General features: G+C 39.9%; 1 protein-coding gene across 4 annotated transcripts in view; it reads left to right on the forward strand.

Annotated features, from left to right (window-relative positions):
• Nucleotides 1-21,299, forward strand: part of PDE1C (phosphodiesterase 1C) — a 541,449-nt gene that overhangs the window by 104,727 nt on the left and 415,423 nt on the right. For all 4 annotated transcript variants that reach the window (XM_061414179.1, XM_061414180.1, XM_061414182.1 and 1 more), the window contains exon 3: nt 18,823-18,994. In XM_061414179.1, the coding sequence (XP_061270163.1) occupies nt 18,823-18,994 (172 nt within the window). The remainder of the gene's footprint in view (nt 1-18,822; nt 18,995-21,299) is intronic.

A 21,299-nucleotide genomic window follows, 5' to 3' on the forward strand; every position in this document is an offset into this window, starting at 1 on the left:
CCAATCAAAAAGTGGGAAAAAGACCTAAACAGACATTTCTCCAAAGAAGACACACAGATGGCTAACAAACACATGAAAAGATGCTCAACATCTCTCATTATTAGAGAAATGCAAATCAAAACTACAATGAGATATCACCTCACACTAGTCAGAATGGCCATCATCAAAAAATCTACAAACAATAAATGCTGGAGAGGGTGTGGAGAAAAGGGAACACTCTTGAGCTGTTGGTGGGAATGTAAATTGATACAGCCACTATGAAAGACGGTATGGAAACTCCTTAAAAAACTAGGAATAAAACCACCGTATGACCCAGCAACCAAATCCTAGGCATATACTCTGAGGAAACCAAAATTGAAAAAGACACATGTATACGATTGTTCATTACAGCACTATTTACAATAGCTAGAACATGGAAGCAACCTAGTGTCCATCGACAGATGAATGGATAAAGAAGTTGTGGTAAATATACACAATGGAATATTCCTCAGCCATAAAAGGAACACATTTGATGTGTTCTGATGAAGTGGATGAATCTAGAACCTATTACAGAGAGTGAAGTGAGAAAGATAAATATCGTATTCTAACACACATGTATGGAATCTAGAAAAATGGTACTGAAGAATTTATTTATAGGGCAGCAGTGGAGAAACAGACACAGAGAATAGACTTATGGAGATGGGGAGAGGGGAGGAGAGGGTGGAAAGAGTAACATGGAAACTTACATTACCATATGTAAAATAGATAGCCAATGGGAATTTGCTGTATGGCTCAGGAAACTCAAATAGGGGCTCTGAATCAACCTAGAGGGGTGGGATGGGGTGGGAGATGGGAGGGAGGTTCAAAAGGTAGGGGATATACATATACCTATGGCTGATTCACATTGAGGTTTGACAGGAAACAACAAAATTCTATAAAGCAATTATCCTTCCATTAAAAAATAAATAAATTTTAAAAAGCAACTCTGTGATGACCTAGAGGGGTGGGATGAGGGATGGGAGGGAGGCTCTAGAGGGAGGGGATATATGTATACATATAGCTGATTCATTTTGTTGTACAGCAGACACTAACACAACATTGTAAAACAATTATGCTCCAACTGAAAAAAAAAGGTGAAAAAAACAACAAAAACTGGTCAGAGGCACCTTTATTATAAACCTCAAGACAAAATTGTCTGAACCTCAAGACAAAATTGTCACTCCCTCATTTGTTTGTTATCTATATACTTTATACAGTTATTACTTGCTACTATATTAGTATAATATATTATCTATATTATAAATAACTATTTTATCTATTTATTTATTTGTGCCAGGTCTTAGCTGTAGCATATGGGATTTAGTTTGCTGACCAGGGATAGAACCCAGGGCCCCTGCATTGGAAGCATGGAGTCTTCATCACTGGACCACTACGGAAGTCCCTATAAATAGCTTTTTATTGACTGTCTCTCTACTAGATTTGGGTCATTTGAAGGCAGAAACTATGCCTTGCCAGACAGTGTATAATAAATGTTCAATAAATATTTGTTCAGTTTGACTGAAAGCAGAGTGAATGGGAATGTTCTGGATCTGTAACAATTCCAAACAAGGGGAGAAATCCCACTCATTGCCTGGACAGCTCTTAGGGATGCAAAGTCAGTTACCTCACTAGAAAGAAGTCAGATGCATTTTAACTTATAGGACTCCCATGATTTTCCAGTCACAACTTCCTGTGATGCCTTCTTTTTCAACAAATATTTATGGAGCACCTACTGTGTGCCAAGGACTGTGTCTGCTCCCCCTCCTTTGACAGTGCAGTGGTTCCTGCCATAGTGTCTTTAGGCCCTGGCTAAGTCTTGGGTTGAAGCCCAGGCTGGACACCTATGGCCTATAGGACTGTGAAATGTGCAATTCCAAGGACATCATCCTGCAAACTCAGCTATGAACAACTCCTCCTGCAACTGTACAGTCCTGGAGACTCTGTTGAAATTCTCATATTCGCAGCTGCAGTTCTTGGAACTTGTGAAATAATTACTTAGGTTCCAAGTCAGTAATTTTATGAAGCTAGGTTCCCTAATACAGGGCAGGATAAGAAGAGAGGTCAAGATGTGATGCCAATTGGGTGAGAAGCTGAAAACTCTTACATGATACAATTAAAACACATGGAAGAAAAGATTGATGAGAGATTCATTCATATTTTAAATACAGTTTTACAGCCTCAGAAGCAGATATCTAAGGAGGAGATAAAAAAAGTTAACCTTGAAGGACATTTTGAGTGCAGGAGTGTAAACATGAGTGGATCACTGTTCTTTCCCTAAAGGAGCCAGACAATGCATTGTTCTTACTTTATTACCAGCAATGGCTAGTTTGGGCCAAAATGAGAAGGAGTTCTTCTCTGTGACTAATAAATATGCTTGTTTTTCTGGAACTCTCAATTAAAACTCCAGATCTCCAAGCAATTACTTCACATATTCATATTTTTGATCACAGTATACATACTATTTAAACATGTAGCAAAGAGTCAGACGGGACTTAGTGAGTAAACAGACAACAAGGATGAACGTGGCACATTGTTCCGAGTGCTCAGAATACTTTCGTACGTGTTGAAAGTGACTGAATTCATTCCCACCAGGTTTTTATAATGAGATTAAAAAATCAATCCTGGAACTTCCCAAAGGAATACTAGGCAGATTTACAAATGAATCACCCAGCAGATGGTAAGACTTGGATTTTTGCATGCTTTGCAGACATTAGCATACTTCAAGGTAGTTATGCATTGAAAAATTTTATTCAATTATGGGGTGGTGGTGGTGGTGTCTGAATTAGTGGTAGTCTAAATTATAGAAAAATTTAAAAAAATACTCTCTTCTAATTCTCAAACTTCCAAGTTACCCTAACCATTAACAAAGTGTTTGTCAAGTAGACTTCACTCTTAATAGATAAAGTTTCTCTTTTAATTAGCATACTAAATGCATGCTGTCAAAGTTCTTGAAAACAGTCTCCTTTTAATCTTGTCTACATCATTACTCTGCTGAACAGGCTCATCCTTTTGATGTGTGGCAAAGAATAATCGAGACATTTCCTCTTGGAATTGATGGTCTCACTCTGTAGTGATCCACTGCACCAGATGAATTTCTAAATAGACTTTGAAAATTATGTAGGAGCTGTGCCCATCAACTGGGTAAAGACAAATGCAAGGCTTTGCTTTGAAGCAGGTTGGGCACTGTTCTTACTGTTCTCTTTAGGCTTGGGTTATGTATTACTTTTGTGAAAACTAGCTGTTTGCATATGAATGTCAGTCTTAACTCTTGGTTCTTTCTGCTGAGTTTATGTGGCAGCCCAGAAAATTGAAAGTCACTCAGTCGTGTCCGACTCTTTGTGACCCCATGGACTATACAGTCCATGGAGTTCTCCAGGCCAGAATACTGGAGTGGGTAGCCATTTCCTTCTCGGGGGATCTTCCCAATCCAGGGATTGAACCCGGGTCTCCCGCATTGCAGGCGGATTCTTTACCTGTTGAGCCACCGGGCAGCCCAGGTAGATTAGTGAATGAAACCTAGAGTGACCTACATGCCTTGCCTTTTAGGAAACAAGTTCTATATCACCTTTTTGCATTCCAGAATGGTTAAACTAGGGTCACCCCCCAACCAAATTATGAAGAACTAGGGAAATTAAGCATCATCCTAAAGACTTAGGGAAAAAGTAGACTTCTGAAAAATGATTTAATATAGAAACTAAAAGAAAAAATGTAAACGCTATTTTGCATTCTCCAGAAGAGGCAAAAAGACACAGTCCCTATGATAGGAGCAGAAAGCTGTTAAGAAGAAGAGCAGGCTGATTTTTAGTTGAGATGCAAAAGTAACAATGCAAAGAAAGTAAATATGAAACATAGGAATTAAAATCTTCTATGCTGAAGTATAGAAATGACCCTGGAAAGATTTTAATCAGTGATTGGAAGACAAACTTGAGAAACGGTGTGTTAGACTACAGGAGAAGGCAATGGCACCCCACTCCAGTACTCTTGCCTGGAAAATCCCATGGATGGAGGAGCCTGGTAGGCTGCAGTCCATGGGGTCGAGAAGAGTCGGATATGACTGAATGACTTCACTTTCACTTTTCACTTTCATGCATTGGAGAAGGAAGTGGCAACCCACTCCAGTGTTCTTGCCTGGAGAATCCCAGGGACGGGGGAGTCTGGTGGGCTGCCGTCTATGGGGTCTCATGGAGTCGGACACGACTGAAGTGACTTAGCAGCAGCAGACTACAGATGAAAGGGATGAACTGAAAATGAGAAAAGATAGTAGTAGGAGGTCAGAGAAAGAAACAACCTACACAAGTTAATGAATCATAGATATTTTGAGACTGAAGCCACTCAATTGGTACAGAAGAAGTAATCAAAGATAAAGTTGAAGCCAGCTTGCCTGAACAGAAAAAAGTAAGGTTTGAGTCTGCATATTGAAAGGGCTTGTGTTCCAGAAAAAAATTTAAAAATCAATGAACATAATCCACAATTACATATATACTAGCAAATTTTTTGAGATACAAAGATAAAGAAAAATGTCTGCCTGCAAAGGAAAAGCAACCACTATCAGCTTGGTTCCTAATTCCCTTTTACAGCATATAAATAGTAGAAGATAATTGAGAAATTGTTCCAAGTTTAATGTAAAATTCAGTAAATCTGTACCTAAGCTGTTGTTCATGTGTATCTCGTTAACCAACATGTCATTCCTGAAAAGAGTTATTTGAGGATGTACTTAAGCCAACTGAAACATGAATCAAAATAAATCCTGTAGAGCTGTCCTGTTTCATAAAGTATAACTGTTGAGCACTTGAAATGTGGCTAATTCTGAGATCTGTAAGTATAAAATACACATTGGGTTTTAAAGAAAAAAGGAATAATCTAAGAATCCCATTAATCATTTTATATAGATTACTTGTTTAAATATAATATTTTGGATTTACTGACTTAAAGAATATAATTTATTGAGTTAATTTTACCTGTTTGACTTTAATAAATATAGCTACCAGAAAATTTAAAATTATACACATGGCTTCTCTGTGTTGGACAGTGCTGCTCTAGATGATAAATTATTATGTTAAAGAACTGTGAGCACCAAAACCAGGTCAGTGTATCCTTAAGTCTAAAGTTAAGGATAAACAAAGTTGGAAGGCAACACGTAATGTTCAACAGAGTTCTTAGCAGTGGAACTTCTTAATATTAAAATATCAATTTAGAAACAAACTATAAAAATTCGTATAACATCAGTGAAAGAGAATAGAAGAATTGGAAGGCTACCTTTTTGTTGTTGTTGTTGATAGGTAAGAAGTGGATTTAGTCACAGAGAAGTACATTTCACAGACAGAGTGTGGGCCATTGCAGAGGGTGAGTGCAGTGGCCTCGAAATGTGGCATAGTTAGCTTTCATGGGCTGAGTAATGTCATAGGCTAATAAGTGGGAGGATTATTACTCAGATCACAGACCTGGGTTTCAGAACCTAATAAAGCTCAGGTTCTTGATGTCTCATTATAGAATTCCGTGAGAGACAAAGTGATCGGTAAGAAGTGGATTTATTCAGAGAGGAACACACTCCACAGACAGAGTGTGGGCCATGACAGAGAATGAGTTCAATGGCCAGGAAGGCTAATTTAATAATTTCATACAGGCAGGAGTAATAGCAACTGGGTTGTTATTGATGTTGACAGTAAGATAATAAGAGAAAAAGAATATATAAGAATGTATATTTTAAAAGTTAAAGATAACTATCATAGTTTTCCAATTATTACAACTATGTATTATTTCAATAAATAAAGACATCACTTTGCTGACAAAGGTCCGTATAGTCAAGGCTATGGTCTTTCCAGTGGTCATGTACAGTTGTGAGACCTGGACCTTAAAGAAGGCAGAGTACTGAAGAATCGATGCCTTTGAACTGTGGTGCTATAGAAGATTCTTGAGAGTCCCTTGGACAGCAGGGAGATCAAACCAGTCAATTTTAAAAGAAATCAACCCTGAATACTCATTGGAAGGACTGATGCTGAAGCTGAAGCGCCAATATTTTGGCCACCTGCTGCGAACAGCCAACTCATTGGAAAAGACCCTGATGGTGGGAAAGATTGAGGGCAGAAGGAGAAGAGGGCAGCAGAGGATGAAATGGCTAGATGGCATCACCAATGGAATGGACATGAACTTGGGCAAACTCTGAGAGATGGTGAGGGACAGGGAGGTCTGAAGTGCTGCAGTCTATGGAATCACGAAGAGTAGGACATGACTGGGCAATTGAACAACAGCATTATTTCAAAAGGCAAAACTAAAACAAAAAAATGATAAGCAAGAATGTTTCAGGCAAGCACAAGGAAAAAGGAGATAGCTATGGCAGTGTTGAATTTTATGAAAAGCAGAATAAAGAGCTGAGTCATTTTCTATTGATAAAGGTTGTAGTCCACAATGCAGATGTGATAGCTGTATATCTTTTTTTCTGCACATAGAGTGAATCTTTTCTTTAAATAAAGTGCCCATGAAATAGTTACAAAAGTTACCCTGTGTTGGATGACTGATGCACATCAGTAAATAACCTAAAGCAAGATTTGATTACATAGAGCATAATCTCTGACTATATTGTTATAAAATCTAGAAAGTAAACAGAAAAAATCAATTAAGGAAAGAAAAAAAGGAACAAAGCAAAAAAGAAAATGGAAGAAAGAAGAAAAGCTGAGAAGCTTACATGACAACAACCAAAATACCTTAACCATTTGAAATACGTTTTCAGAAACAGTCAACTTCTGGGTCAAAAAAGAAAATAAAAAATTTCATTGCAGTCTTCTTAGAAAGGACAGTCAATTGGAAGTTGGCATGCCAAAACTGGTGACTTGTACCAAAGCTATAGACACAAATACTCTGCTGAAAAAAAAAATTAGGGAAAAAAGAGGAATATAAACTTACTCAAAGTAGAAGGAATGAAAATATAAACCTAAAAGCAAAAACAAATGAGTTAGAAATGAGAAAAGCAGTAGAATGTATTGATTCATGAGCCAGCTCCTTAAGGCAACAAAAGTAACCTTGAGAATGGCACTCCCCATTCTGGTACTCACAGAAAGCCTGTGATGATAGAATGTTTTATATTGGCACTATCCAATGCAGTAGCTACGAGTCACATGTGTCTGTTATGCATCTGAGGTGTGACTGGTGCAACTGAGGAAGTGAATTTTTAATTTTGTTAAATTTAGATTTTTAACTGAAGTAAGTGGAGAGTGAAAAAGTTGACTTAAAGCTCAACATTCAGAAAACGAAGATCATGGCATCCAGTCCCATCACTTCATGGGAAATAGATGGGGAAACAGTGGAAACAGTGGCAGACTTGATTTTTGGGGGCTCCAAAATCACTGCAGATGGTGACTGCAGCCATGAAATTAAAAGACACTTACTCCTTGGAAGGAAAGTTATGACCAACCTAGATAGCATATTCAAAAGCAGAGATGTTACTTTGCCAACAAAGGTTCGTCTAGTCAAGGCTATGGTTTTTCCTGTGGTCATGTATGGATGTGAGAGTTGGACTGTGAAGAAGGCTGAGTGCCGAAGAATTGATGCTTCTGAACTGTGGTGTTGGAGAAGACTCTTGAGAGTCCCTTGGACTGCAAGGAGATCCAACCAGTCCATTCTAAAGGAGATCAGCCCTGGGATTTCTTTGGAAGGAATGATGCTGAAGCTGAAACTCCAGTACTTTGGCCACCTCATGTGAAGAGTTGACTCATTGGAAAAGACTCTGATGCTGGGAGGGATTGGGGGCAGGAGGAGAAGGGGACGACAGAGGATGAGATGGTTGGATGGCATCACTGACTCGATGGATGTGAGTCTGAGTGAACTCTGGGAGTTGGTGATGGACAGGGAGGCCTGGCGTGCTGCGATTCTTGGGGTCGCAAAGAGTCGGACACGACTGAGTGACTGAACTGAACTGATAGTTAATTTACAGTGTTGTGTTAGTTTCAGTGATTCAGGTATATCTGAATCACTATGCTGGACACCTGAAATTAACACAACATTGTAAATCATCTACACTTATATATATATACTTTTTTCAGATTCTTTTCTACTGTAGGTTATTATAAGATACTGAATATAATTTTAAGCATTCCTTGGCATTGTCTTTCTTTGGGATTGGAATGAAAACTGGCTTTTCAGTTCTGTGGCCACTGCTAAGTTTTCCAAATTTGCTGGCATACTGAGTGCAGCACCTTCACAGCATCATCTTTCAGGATTTGAAATAGTTCAACTGGATTCCATCATCTCCACTAGCTTTGTTCATAGTGATGCTTCCTAAGATCCACTTGACTTTGCATTCCAGAATGTCTGGCTTTAGATGAGTGATCACACGATCGTGATTATCTGGGTCATAAAGATCTTTTTTGTTTAGTTTTCTGTGTATTCTTGCCACCTCTTCTTTTTTTTTTTGCCACCTCTTCTTAATGTCTTCTGCTTCTGTTAGATCCATACCATTTCTGTCCTTCATTGTGCCCATCTTTGCATGAAATGTTCCTTGGTATCTCTAATTTTCTTGAAGAGATTTCTAGTCTTTTCCATTCTGTTGTTTTCCTCTATTTCTTTGATACAGAGGAAAGAAATCTTTGATCACTGAGGAAGGCTTTCTTATCTCTCCTTGCTGTCCTTTGGAACTCTGCATTCAAATGGGTATATCTTTCCTTTTCACTTCTCTTCTTTTCACTGCTATTTGTAAGGCCTCGTCTACAACCATTTTGCCTTTTTGCATTTCTTTTTCTTGGGGATGGTCTTGATCACTGCCTCCTGTACAATGTCACGAACCTCTGTCTATAGTTCTTCAGGCACTCTGTCTATCAGATCTAATCCCTAGAAATCTGTATATAGATCAAGAAGCAACAGTCAGAACTGGACATGGAACAACACACTGGTTCCAAATCGGGAAAGGAGTACATCAAGATTGTATATTGTCACCCTGCTTATTTAACTTATATGCAGAGTACATCATGAGAAATGCTGGACTGGATGAAGCACAAGCTGAAATCAAGACTGCTGGGAGAAATATCAATAATCTCAGACATGCAGATGACACCACCCTTATGGCAGAAAGCGAAGAAGAACTAAAGAGCCTCTTGATCAAAGTGAAAGAGGAAAGTGAAAAAGCTGGCTTAAAGCTCAACATTCAGAAAACTAAGATCATGGCATCTGGTCCCATCACTTCATGGCAAATAGATGGGGAAACGGTGGAAACAGTGAGAGACTATTTTTGGGGGCTCCAAAATCACTGCAGATGGTGACTGCAGCCATAAAAGATGCTTGCTCCTTGGAAGAAAAGCTATGACTGACCTAGACAGCATATTAAAAAGCAACAAAGGTCCATCTAGTCAAAGTTATGGTTATTCCAGTAGTCATGTATGGATGTGAGAGTCGGACTATAAAGAAAACTGAGCACCTCGATGCTTTTGAACTGTGGTGTTGGAGAAGACTCTTGAGAGTCCCTTGGACTGCAAGGAGGCCAAAGTAGTCCATCCTAAAGGAAATAAGTCCTGAATATTCATTGGAAGGACTGATACTGAAGCTGAAACTCCAACACTTAGGCCACCTGATGTGAAGAGCTGACTCTTTTGAAAAGACTCTGATGCTGGGAAAGTTTGAAGGCAGGAGAAGGGGATGACAGAGGATAAGATGGTTGGATGGCATAACCGACTCAATGGACATGCGTTTGAGCAAGCTTCGGGAATTGGTGATGGACAGGGAAGCCTGGCGTGCTGCAGTCCATGGGGTCGCAAAGAGTCGGACATGATTGACTGACTGAACTGAACTGAATGTAATTTTATTCAATTTTAATTGATCTAAATTTAGTCACCACATATGAATAATGACTACCATATTGGAAAAAACATTTCTGGAAGGTGAACAGAAAAGAAAATAAATAAGTGAAGAAATACTCAAAACTATTAGTATATCAGTTAGTTCAGCTGCTCAGTTGTGTCTGACTCTTTGCAACCCCATGTACTGCAGCATGCCGGGCGTCCCTGTCCATCACCAACTTCTAGAGCTTGCTCAAACTCATGTCCATTGAGTCAGTGATGCCATTCAACCATCTTATCCTCTTATTATTATTGTATAGGTGAAGATTAAGATACAAAATGTCATAGGAATCCATGCTAACTGAATTGAATATTTCTACAAAATGGCAGTTTCTGAAGGGATGTATTGACTTCTGAAGAAATAGATATTTTCAGTGCAGCTATAACAAAAGCAGACATTCAAAAGTTTGTAAAATGATGACTTTGCTAGAGATACTTTGGATCCAAAGAGTTTTATAGGCAGTTTTATTCAGATATCAGGGAATAGATTATTCGCATGATAATGACTACGTAAGAGAAAGAATTAGTGGCTAATTTCCTTTATGTATATAATATGCAAAAAAGTCTTAAATAGAATTCTAGTAATGCAAATCTCTTAAGTATAGTACAATAACAATACAATATGACCAAGTAGAATGCATTATTTGAGTAATGCAAGGTGGCTTAAGTATTAAGAAACATTTTAGAGTATATTTCAGATGTCGTATAGACATGACTTTTAAGACCAATGCATGGTTATCTCAAATACTCACCCCACATCTGTTTCAATCTCTAAAATTCAATCAGTGGATTTTTCAGGGGTTTCTCTATGGTTCTTCTTATTATCTCTGACTATCTTTTCCTGTCTGTTGAATTTTTTCCTACACTTTCTGTCTTGCGGATGTCGACTTACTCTTTTCCAGACAACAAAAGACAGTTTTTGAATTCTCTCCCCAATATCATTTTTGCAAAGCAACCTGCGTGTGAGATATTTACTCTTACAGAGTGGCGGTTACACTGCAGTTCCACATGCTGCTGCTGCTAAGTCGCTTCAGTCGTGTCCAACTCTGTGCGACCCCATAGACGGCAGCCCACCAGGCTCCCCTATCCCTGGGATTCTCCAGGCAAGAACACTGGAGTGGGTTGCCATTTCACTTAACATAAGCATGGATGTCAGACTTCTAGGTTCTTTGAAAGTTCTTCACTTATTTTTGCAAAATATGATTGCAGCTGTATTGCTCTGCCTTCTCTCTCTCCTCTTCTTTTCCCCCTCTCTTTTGTTCTTGCCCTTCTCTAAATTCTGTTCATTTTGAATGAAGAATAATTTAACTCTTTCTTTGTTGTTTCTCCCTCCTCCAACCAACTTCTGTCATATCAAGATATTTTCACCACAAAGTTCCCTAGAGGAAACTTGATTCCATTTGCAAAATAGGGCTTTTTTTTTTCTTCTTCTCTTATTTTGCTACTAATTTAACACATCCATAGATGAGAGGGAGACAGAGAGGTAGAGAGAAAGAGAAGAAAAAACACATGATCATCTCAATAGATGGTAAAGTCATTACCATTAAATATTTTATTTCGTGCAACAATCACCCAGACAACTAGCTTATAAAAGAAAATTTATAATAAAACTACAACAGAAAATTCTATAGACATGTCTCTTTTTGAACTTGAGAAGCCGAAATAAAGGAGGAGGTCTTGCACTATCAGATAGATATAAAGTTAAAATAAGTAAAATAATGTGATTTGGTTGTTAAAAAAGGTTAATTTAATATGATAACTCAGAAATAAATCCTCACATATTTGAGAATTTAGAATATGTCATCACAGATCAAGTCGTATTATTATATTTTGCTGCTGCCCACCCCCCCAACCTCAGTGTGTATGATATCTGAAATGGAATTAAATTTTCCAATCTCTTTGAAATTACAGTAGATAGAATTTGTGAAATGTTTATAACACCAAGACTTAGTATATTAAAAATAATAGAGCAGTACCTGTGTAACTGATTTAAAGGTATTCAAAACATTATTAATCCTTTGCCTTCCACAGCATCAGTAGCATTTTATTTTAGTGAGCAACTGGGCTTTATTAGCTTCATTCCAGACCTCTGTACTCCAGCCCCACTTTTTCTATTCCCTGGGAATTTTAGGAGCCTTATACTCCCAAAAGGAGAGAATGTCTACAAATGCCATGTCACAGATATTTTGAGAACTGTTGAAGGTTTTCAAGGTTTTTTTTTTCTTTCACCACCTTTCTGGAGAATTAAATCTCTCTCTTTCTCTCTCTTTTTGTAGGACTCTAACTTCTCAGCCTTCTTCCAGCATACTGCTTGTGTATTTTTTTTTATTAGGAACCAAGTTGATAAGTCACTTGTCAGATTTAAATGGAATTACCACATCACCTTGGGCTCCTCCTGCCAGCAGTTTATCAAGCTGCCATCATTAGACACACTTTGAAATGAATCTGTAGTTATTTTGGATTTAGAGTCTTCTCACTTTCTTGCCTTCTTGTCTTTTCTTAACCCATTAGACTCATCTTGCATTATTCATGTCTCCCTGCAGCCTGAACCTCCTTTAAAGTGAGGTAGTGAAAATCACCCAGTTGTATCCATCTCTTTGCCACCGCATGGACTGTAGCCCGCCAGGCTCCTCTGCCCATGGGATTCTCCAGGCAAGAATACTGGAGTGGGTTGCCATGCCCTCCTCCAGGGGATCTTCCTTACTTGAGGATCTTCCCAATCCAAGGATCGAAACTGGGTCTCCTGCATTGCAGGCAGATTCTTTACTGTCTGAGCCACCAGGGAAGCAAACATGCAGAAGGTTCTCTCTAGTGTCAGATGGGATGTATCTTTATCCTTATGTAAAGGGATATCTTTTTCATAGTAAAAAATGCAGAGCATTTTGCTGGGTCTACACTATGTGTGTGTTTATTGACTCACAAATAAAATACAGTGTGGTGTACCACTCTGAGCCCTGGATTAGGAGAATGAGGGTTTTGGATCAAAGCAATTTGTGTCTTCTCTGTGATCTAGGTGATTTGCTCTCTTGGAGTCTTAATGTCTTAGTGTTCAGTAATGTTTCAGTAATACATCCTGTGGGTTGATTTGATGATTAAATGAAATAATGCTGGTGAAGGTGTCATGACAATGCCCAGAACACAGCAATTACTGAACAAATGTTGGTTACGTCTGGATCTGAGCACTTGTTCTTCTGATAAACTCAATGGTGTGGATGCTGACTTTATGATTCTGGAAGGTTTATAAGAGATCTGAAGTGTTCATAGGGTACACAAAAAGTTGTCTTTGTGAAGAAAGAAGATTTATGGCAGGGGTGGAGGGGGTATAACAGGAAAGGAGGAGGTTATAGGCATTTGATAAGAGTCAGGAACAAGTCAAAGGAGAGACGAAAGCTGGAACGGGGAGGGGAGGGGAGTGGAGTGAGCAGAAGCAGATGAGATGGAGTGGGCTGAATGGAGTTGCTCATCTCCTACACCTGAGCCACAGTATTTTTGGTACCCTGAAGGCTTATTTTATCTATGATTTCTCTCATGGGGTTTTTGATGTTATTGAGAGACACCTGTGTGACTCTGTTTCCATGTTTTTGCTTCTACTTAGTCAGAAGGAATTTTCATGCTTTCAAAGTCAACTGAAAATAAATTAGAGCAGGGGAGTTTTTATTTTTCATTTTGCCAGAGCAGACCATTCCAGTGTCCCTGGAGATGGCTCTGCCCACATTTGTGGAGAATCAGAGGAGAAGTTCTCTCCCCTTCTCGTGGAGTTCAAAAAGGAACTAGATGGGATGCCCACCGAACTTTTTTGTCCATTTCAAAGTCTTGAACCATTTCTCTCGACCATGTTTATTGGGGAGGGGTAGGGGAAAACCAATTCATTTTTCAAAAGCCTGGCTCTAGTCTGAAGCAGTCAAGGCTGCCTTGCATTTTTCTGCCTCTCCAAAGTTTTTTGAGGGCAAGGGTGGTGTAATAAAAGTTTCCATATGTCTTGAAGCATCTGACAGAGCTCTGAGTGCTCCATACTTTCCTGGAGTGTTGGCGTCACAAAAATATGAATACATCCCCTTCTGTGGATGGTTGGCATGTTATCAGTAGAGTCGTGCCCCAGGCATAGCCACTGTTTTGAAGCCTTCCAATTTTGTGCTGTGTTGTTCACCTAAAGTAGACTGTTGTCAAAAATTTACCTTCAGAAAGAGATTAAAACAGATAATAGCAAAATTCTCCTCATAATGCTTTACGTTATGCCAGCTTCCTGGATCTCCCTTGGGTTTGTGCCGTAGGGCCAGGTTATAGATGATAAGACACTAATGAGCTGTTATAATTAGATCCTTGTGGATGGAGCCCAAGTTCTACTTAAATTACAGCTTTTATCAAGTCAGATAATGGCTGGAACACTCCAGGACAGGGCTGGGGCTTTGGTATTGCCCTTCTCTAAAACGTTTATTATTATTTTAGTTTTTTAAATTATTGTTTGGGTTCAGTGAGAAGGGTAATTTTTCCCCCTATGTTATCATGCTATGAAAGTTTTCTTATCTCAGTCACGATAGAAGTACTTGCTGAAATAAGAGTATTCTTATTTGAATCACATAGTCATCATCTGTGTGCTTCCTCTTCATGAATATGGAGGAGATCTTTGCTTATATTTTCTATCTTGAAATGCAACTTTGCAGAACATGATTCAACTCTAGGCCCATGAACTGCTCCACCTTCAGCATTTCCTAATGGCATCACAGTCTACCTTGCTGCTTAAGTAGAAACCTCAGTTCATCTTGCTACTTCCCTCTTCTTCATCCTCTACACCCAATCACCAAATCCTACTGATTCTACATCTCTTAAATTCACCCATTTTTCCTTCATTATCACTAAGCTTTTCCAAATCCCTCATTTTCTCACGGGCAGTTTGTGTTTTGGCTGATCATCCAATTCTAGACTCTCGCACACTTCCCAACTGGAACGTCCTCTGAATTGCTGGATCCCAACATTTTTTTCTTTTTTTTTTTGAGCAAAAACTATCCACTCTGCCTTTTTAAGTTAAAAACCAAAACAAAACAAAAAAGAAATCAAAGACTATCCCAAGAGAGTAATTGTTCTCTGGACTCTCAAAAGGTCAAGAGAAACAGGCCACTTCCATTTAAGTTTCCCAGAATATTAAAAAATGAGGAAATGCCAAAATAAGTTATAAAATTTTCGTGTGTTATAACTGTGCACTTAATAATTTTAGCATGAGGAAACTATGCCATGTAGTTATGCCTTTCACAAGATGATTGGAAGATTTATTAAAATACCAATTCCTAGTACTTCATAGGTGGTATTTTTTGGATAGGGGGAACCCCTTTATGTTAATGTGATGAGCATACCTGTAACATTTAGGAAAGCATTTGTCTGCAAACAACCAAAGACCTAAGAATGTAATAAGTAGGTATTTATACATCTCACATCTAGGAATCTGCCTATTTATTGTAATTGCATATGGGCTGATTCATCCCAAGGGAACCAGTCTCATTCATTTTTCTATTTCTAGAGCCCAGAGTGGAACCTGGCATATTGAGGGAAATCAAAATGTGTCTATTGAATGAATGGGCTTCCCATGTGGTACAGTGGTAAAGAGTCTACCTGCCAATGCAGGAGATGTGGATTTGCTTTCTGGGCTGAGAAGATCCCCTGGAGGAGGAAGTGGCAACCCACTCCAGTATTCTTGTCTGGAAAATTCCAGGACTCAGGAGCCTGGTGGGCTACAGTCCATAGGGTCACAAAGAGTCAGACCACGACTAAGCCACTGAGCACGCACATACATATTGAATGAATAAATGAAAGAATGCAGGGAATGGGTGGGGAGTTTATTGTATGGCTTCAGTTAGGTCAAATTTAAGAAAACAGGCTGCTGCTTTTTATCTCTCTCCTAGAACCAGAACTTTGTTAACACAGGACCAGACCTGCATTAATAGGTCCAGATCTTCTTAAGATATGTGTTGAGGACTTTTAAGCAGCTTTTAGGAAAAGCTGTCATGTGTTTCAGGAGTTTGAGGGTTCTGTTTCCTGCCCTTAATGTGCTTTACTTTTCTCCTGATTGACACAGGAGCAGTTTGGTTGTGGGACACCCCGCAAGAGGTCAGCTGTGACCATGGTCATTAACAGAGTTGTTTGCAGGACTTTTCTGGTGGTTCAGTGATTAAGAGTCTGCCTACCAATTCAGGATTCATGGGTTCGATCCCAGGTCCAGGAAGATCCCAGATACCATGGAGCAGCTAAGCCCATGGGCCACAACTATTTAGCCTGTGTTCTAGAGCCAGGGAGCTGCAACTACTGAGCCCATGTGCCCTAGAGCCCGTGCTCCGCAACAAGAGAAGTCATTGCAGTGAGAAGCCCGCACACCACCAGTAGAGAGTAGCCCCCGACTCACCGCAACTAGAAAAAAGCTCAGCAATGAAGACCCAGCACAGCCAAAAATTAATACATTAAAAAAAAAGTTTTAAAAAAGATTGTTTTTGGATTCATGTGTGTCCTCGGTGAAGGTTCAGGAATCCTTGTGAGATGCTCCCTTCTGTGTGTAAAGTTCTTTTGCTCTTAACTGCAGAGACAGCCTTCAGGCACAGTAAACTGTGGTGATTTCTTATGTTGAGGGCTGTGGATGGCTGGTCAGGGAGACGTTCCTGTGAGCATACAGATCTATTCTCTACCCCACCCATCACATGCATTTTACTTTAGCTGAAACTGCTCCTTATTCCTCCACGCACATTTCCTCATAATGAGTCTTTGCATGAATTACAAAAATGTCCTTCTTCTGCATGGATCGGGTAGGAAAAGCCAACTCCCTCTGCATGGACACAGTTCCATGGGTGCATGACTTGGAGACCTGACATTATATCTAAGCAAAGATAAAGGTTTTCTTTCCTCTGAGCGGAGTGTAACCAGCATTGACCAATGGTAATTGGGTAATGATAATAGTCATGCCCTCAGTCTCTAAAAAAATTACTTGCTCATAGACTTTTAAACTAATAATGATTTTTATTATTTATTTTACATATTTATTTATATTTCTATAAATTTTAATTTTATAATATTTTTAGATTTATAGAGAATTTGCAAAGATGGTACAAAGAGTTCCCATATATCCCCTTTCAGTTTCCCCTATTTTTAAGCTCTTATATGAGTATGGTATGTTTGTCACAATTAATGAACCAAAATTGATAATACATCATTATTAACTAATGTACATGCTTGATTGAAATTTCCTTAGTTTTTCCTAATATCCTTTCTGAGTTTCAGGAGCCGGTGAGGATACCACATTTAGTTATCAAATCTTCTTAGGTTCTTCTAGGTGGTTCTAGGTTTTCAGACTTTCCCTGTTTTTTGATAAGCTTACTAGTTTTGAGGAATACTGGTCAGATGTTTCGCTGAATGTCTCTCAGTTGAGATTTGCCTAATGTTTTCCCTATAACTAGATTGTTTTAATAGGCTTTATGATTATTTAGGTATGACAAGGCCAGAGGATGACTGCCATTGAAAAGATAGTTTGTTGATCTTCACAGATCCCCCAAGAGGGAGTACATGTTATACCACAGAGGCCGCGCTGGAAGCACTGGGGTTGGTGTGAGGCAGAGGGAGGAAGGGACGCTGGGCAGGAGTCTTTGTGTGGTTTCTGCAGTAAGGACTGGTTCTGCCGGGTGAGCAGGCTTAGGATTGGCTAGTCTGAATAATGTCCGTGGGCTCTGGGGCATAGGGACTGTCCCTAGCTGTCTGCTACCTGTCTTGGGTCATCGGGGCACGTGGGTAGTGGCTTAGGACTTGGAAACTTGGTACGGGAAGTGTCATGCTGTGGACTCTGGTTTGGTTAGTTTGTTTCTGAAAAGCATACCCCTGGGAAGGGGACTCTTCTTGGAGAATTGGGGCGGGGGGAGACGAGGGAGGGAGGAGGCCAAGGCAGGGTGGCTCAGGGATGTGATCTGGTTTTCCAGAACAGAGCGTATCTGGGGTATGCATGTAACACAGGTGTCTTACAGAACAGCCTATGAAAGCTAGAAACATGCTTAATACATGGGGTTCTATATTGTGGGGTAAAGTGCCACTTTCAATCCGTCATATCAAGGGTACCTGATATCCGTATAACTTATCATTGTTGATATTGACCTTGACTACCTGGCTGATCGGACCGTAATTTGTGGCACTGTACCTACTTCATGTCTGCCTTGAATGTTCATCTCATATGTTTGGAGTGTTTCTAGGGTAGGATATTGATTAACGTTCAGTGTCGTTTTCCTTGAGTCTTGAGCTTCCAGAAGAATGAACATGCCTATAGTGGGTTCTGGCTCTCTTTGGGGTGGCTGTCTCCATAGACTAGAGGTTTGAAACTTGGGTCTTGGGCAAGATAAATTCATGGGGAGACTTGTGTCTGAACATCCTGCGTGCATGCATGCTAAGTTGCTCCAGTCGTGTTCAACTCTTTCTGACCCCATGGACTGTAGGCTCCTCTGTCCATGGGATTCTCCAGACAAGAACACTGGAGTGGGTTGCCATGCTCTTCTCCAGAGGATCTTCCCGACCCAGGGACTGAGCCTGCACCTGTTACGTCTCCTGCATTGGCAGGCGGTTCTTTACCACTAGTGCCACCTGAGAAGACGTCTGAACATCCTACTGTTCTCTAAAACGGTAGTCCTGTGTATACTTCCAATTGCTGAATAGACATATCAGTGAATACTGACAACTGTCAGGAGTTAGAGTTGATTACCACTGAAATGAAACAGAATATATATTTGTAATACTTAGCTGTCTGTTAAGATACTCACGAGTATGAACCTATTTTTGTATATAAATTTAAAAAATCCTGGTTACTCCATAAGTTAAAGTCTTTTGGAGCCCTCCGATGTTGGTGCAGATCATGAAAAATATGTCAGTGTTACTGCTCTGCTTTTGAAAATCCTGAGTTGGGCAAGGCAGGACATGGAGTTGGTTGGTAACTCACCTGCATCCTTTTATTTTTCCCCTCGTGCTTCAGGGTCTAAGTCGCAGAACTGTCTGTGGAACTCCCTCATCGATGGGCTCACGGGGAATGTCAAGGAGAAGCCACGGCCTACAATTGTCCACGATCCTCGGCCACCTGAGGAAATCCTTGCTGATGAATTGCCTCAGCTCGATAGCCCGGAAGCCTTGGTGAAAACATCCTTCAGGTTTGGTGGATTGCAGCTCAGTTTGTTCCTTCTTGTTTGAGTGTGCATTGATTTCAGTCCAGTTGGACGCATCGTCAGCATGGCCCGAAAATTACCTCATTTCTTTGCACTTACTTAGAATTGATGAAGAAGTGTTGGAATTAGTGCTCACTGGACTTGTGGCTGGATTTCCTGAATGTAGTGAGGACTGTATCAGTAGTTAAGTTGCTGTTGATACTTAATTGGTATTGGCATCTAAATGCTGAGGCAAAGAATTTACTGATAGTGGCAATTTGAATGGGATTAATGAGTCTTTTGCTTCAGAGGAGGTTGCAGCATGGAGATAAGCACACAGAGAAAAAGCACGCGGTGGGGATGAATTCAGCCGGGTGCCTTTAGCGTCCCTTGCTGGGGGAAGAGTTCTGGTTGTGAGAGATGTGAGGGCTGCGGGCTCCTGAAAGGAAGTGGGGGATCTTCTTGTGTGGTTTCCCAGATGGCTGTTGACTCTGTTCTTATTCATCGTTTGGTTTTGCCTCTTCTCTCAAAAGTCTCTTGTGTTTTCTTTTCATATGGTATTCCACTTTCGTCATAATTGTATTTGTATTAAATAACAATCAGTCTGAGTATGGATGTGGTATAGAAGTGATTTTTTTTTCCTCAGTGGGTCTTTTCAACTCACTTTTGGAATACATGGTCGTACTGGTATCAGAAATGAAGATTTAATGATTTTGCCAGCCTGGCTTCCTCCCCGCTTCCCTTGTTACCCTAATTTTACTGCTTTCATTTTTCTCTGCATTGTCTAAGACTCTCATACCCTCCACATGGCTAGTAGAATGCATGAACTTCCCTTTTCTTCCCTCATAGACAAATCAGACAAGATTTGGAGTCCAGGAAATACATCTGAAAACTGTGCTCTCCTTTGCATGCAGGTGATGTGTGTAATCGCCCAGTAAAAGCCATTTCATTGTGTGAAGGTTCTTAGTGTGGACTGAATTATAGATGAGTTCTGAAAAGGAGTGATGAATAGGGGGTTGGATTTCTTTATATAATGTGACTGATGCAGTGGCGGGACCAGAATTGCAAGGCAAATGCTTTTCTTATTCCTCATAAAGGTTTGGTTACTGCATTGTGAGGTTTAAATAAAATAAAACCCACTCAAGTAGAGAGAATGAACCTGCAATTCTCTGCAAGTGACTGTGAGGGAAGAGGGGAGGGTGAATGGCTCTCGTGGTCTGTGTGTTCCCGTCTCCAAGCATCTCTGGTGCAGTCAGCCCCTATGTATTCTGTCTTCTGGTAGCTATGCCTTCCACCCCAAACCAGGTTCATGGTCTTCTTCAATGAATGGCTGAAGAGTTGCTCTCATGAAGAGAACATCTTATTTGCTAACCCAACTCCATTACCATCATCCCTTCTCTTTGCATTCCCTCTGTGCTCTTTAATAGAGAAACTGTACTGGCCATGAAACTGGCCATGAACTTCTTTTGATCCACTAGTTATATTATGTGCCAAGGTCTCAGTTCCAGAAAGAGATTAAGTTATAAGTTTGTTAAGATCAAGATTTACTTCGGGTTCCTTGTAGTGCTTTGGTGTGGTTGGTGTAGTGTTTGGTGTAGTACTTTTGGTGGGTAGGCTTATTTACACAGCAGGTGTAGATATGCCAGTTGTACAGCAGTGGGAGCCAGAAAGGTATTGGCATTTGTTATTCATTTATTGGTCTCCTTAATGCAACTCTGTGCTATCCTGGAACCATCCTTTGTTTCAAGGAAGATAGTTGATTCCAACAGCCATGTTAGAGGGTAAGTATTCTCTAATGTAGTAGTCCTTAACTGTGGTAGTCATGTCAGTTGTGAGATTTGTTGCAGATAAATTATTATAAGCCAAAGATGGGAACAGCTTGCTTATCGAGAAATAAATTTGAGCAGGATCAAGGTTGCCCTTGTAATAATGCTGCTTGTTTTCTGTATGCCTTTAGAGTTCAGAGAAGGAGTGAGTGATAGCTGGATTGTAAATAATGCTGATAGGAATATATCCCTGTGTGTTCCCCTACCTCACCATTTACTCCAGGAGTGAAAAAAGTGAGAATTGCTGACTCCAATGTTAGTGAGTCTGGGAAATCTAGGAAGACTGGTGTGTTATACTCCTAAACTTCAGGGGTGCATCTGTGATCAGTGCTCTCAACCCTAAGATAACTTAAGTGTAGTCATTCCTTTGCTGAGATTGAGGTGTTGGGTTCTTTTTTCTGACTCTGAAATTCAGAGCCTCTCAACCACCATGCCTTGTGTGTATGTGTGTGTGTGTGCTTTGGACACACTTATACACAACCCCA

The sequence above is a fragment of the Bos javanicus genome, chromosome 4 (genome assembly GCF_032452875.1).
Source record: "Bos javanicus breed banteng chromosome 4, ARS-OSU_banteng_1.0, whole genome shotgun sequence".
Classification (NCBI taxonomy): domain Eukaryota; kingdom Metazoa; phylum Chordata; class Mammalia; order Artiodactyla; family Bovidae; genus Bos; species Bos javanicus.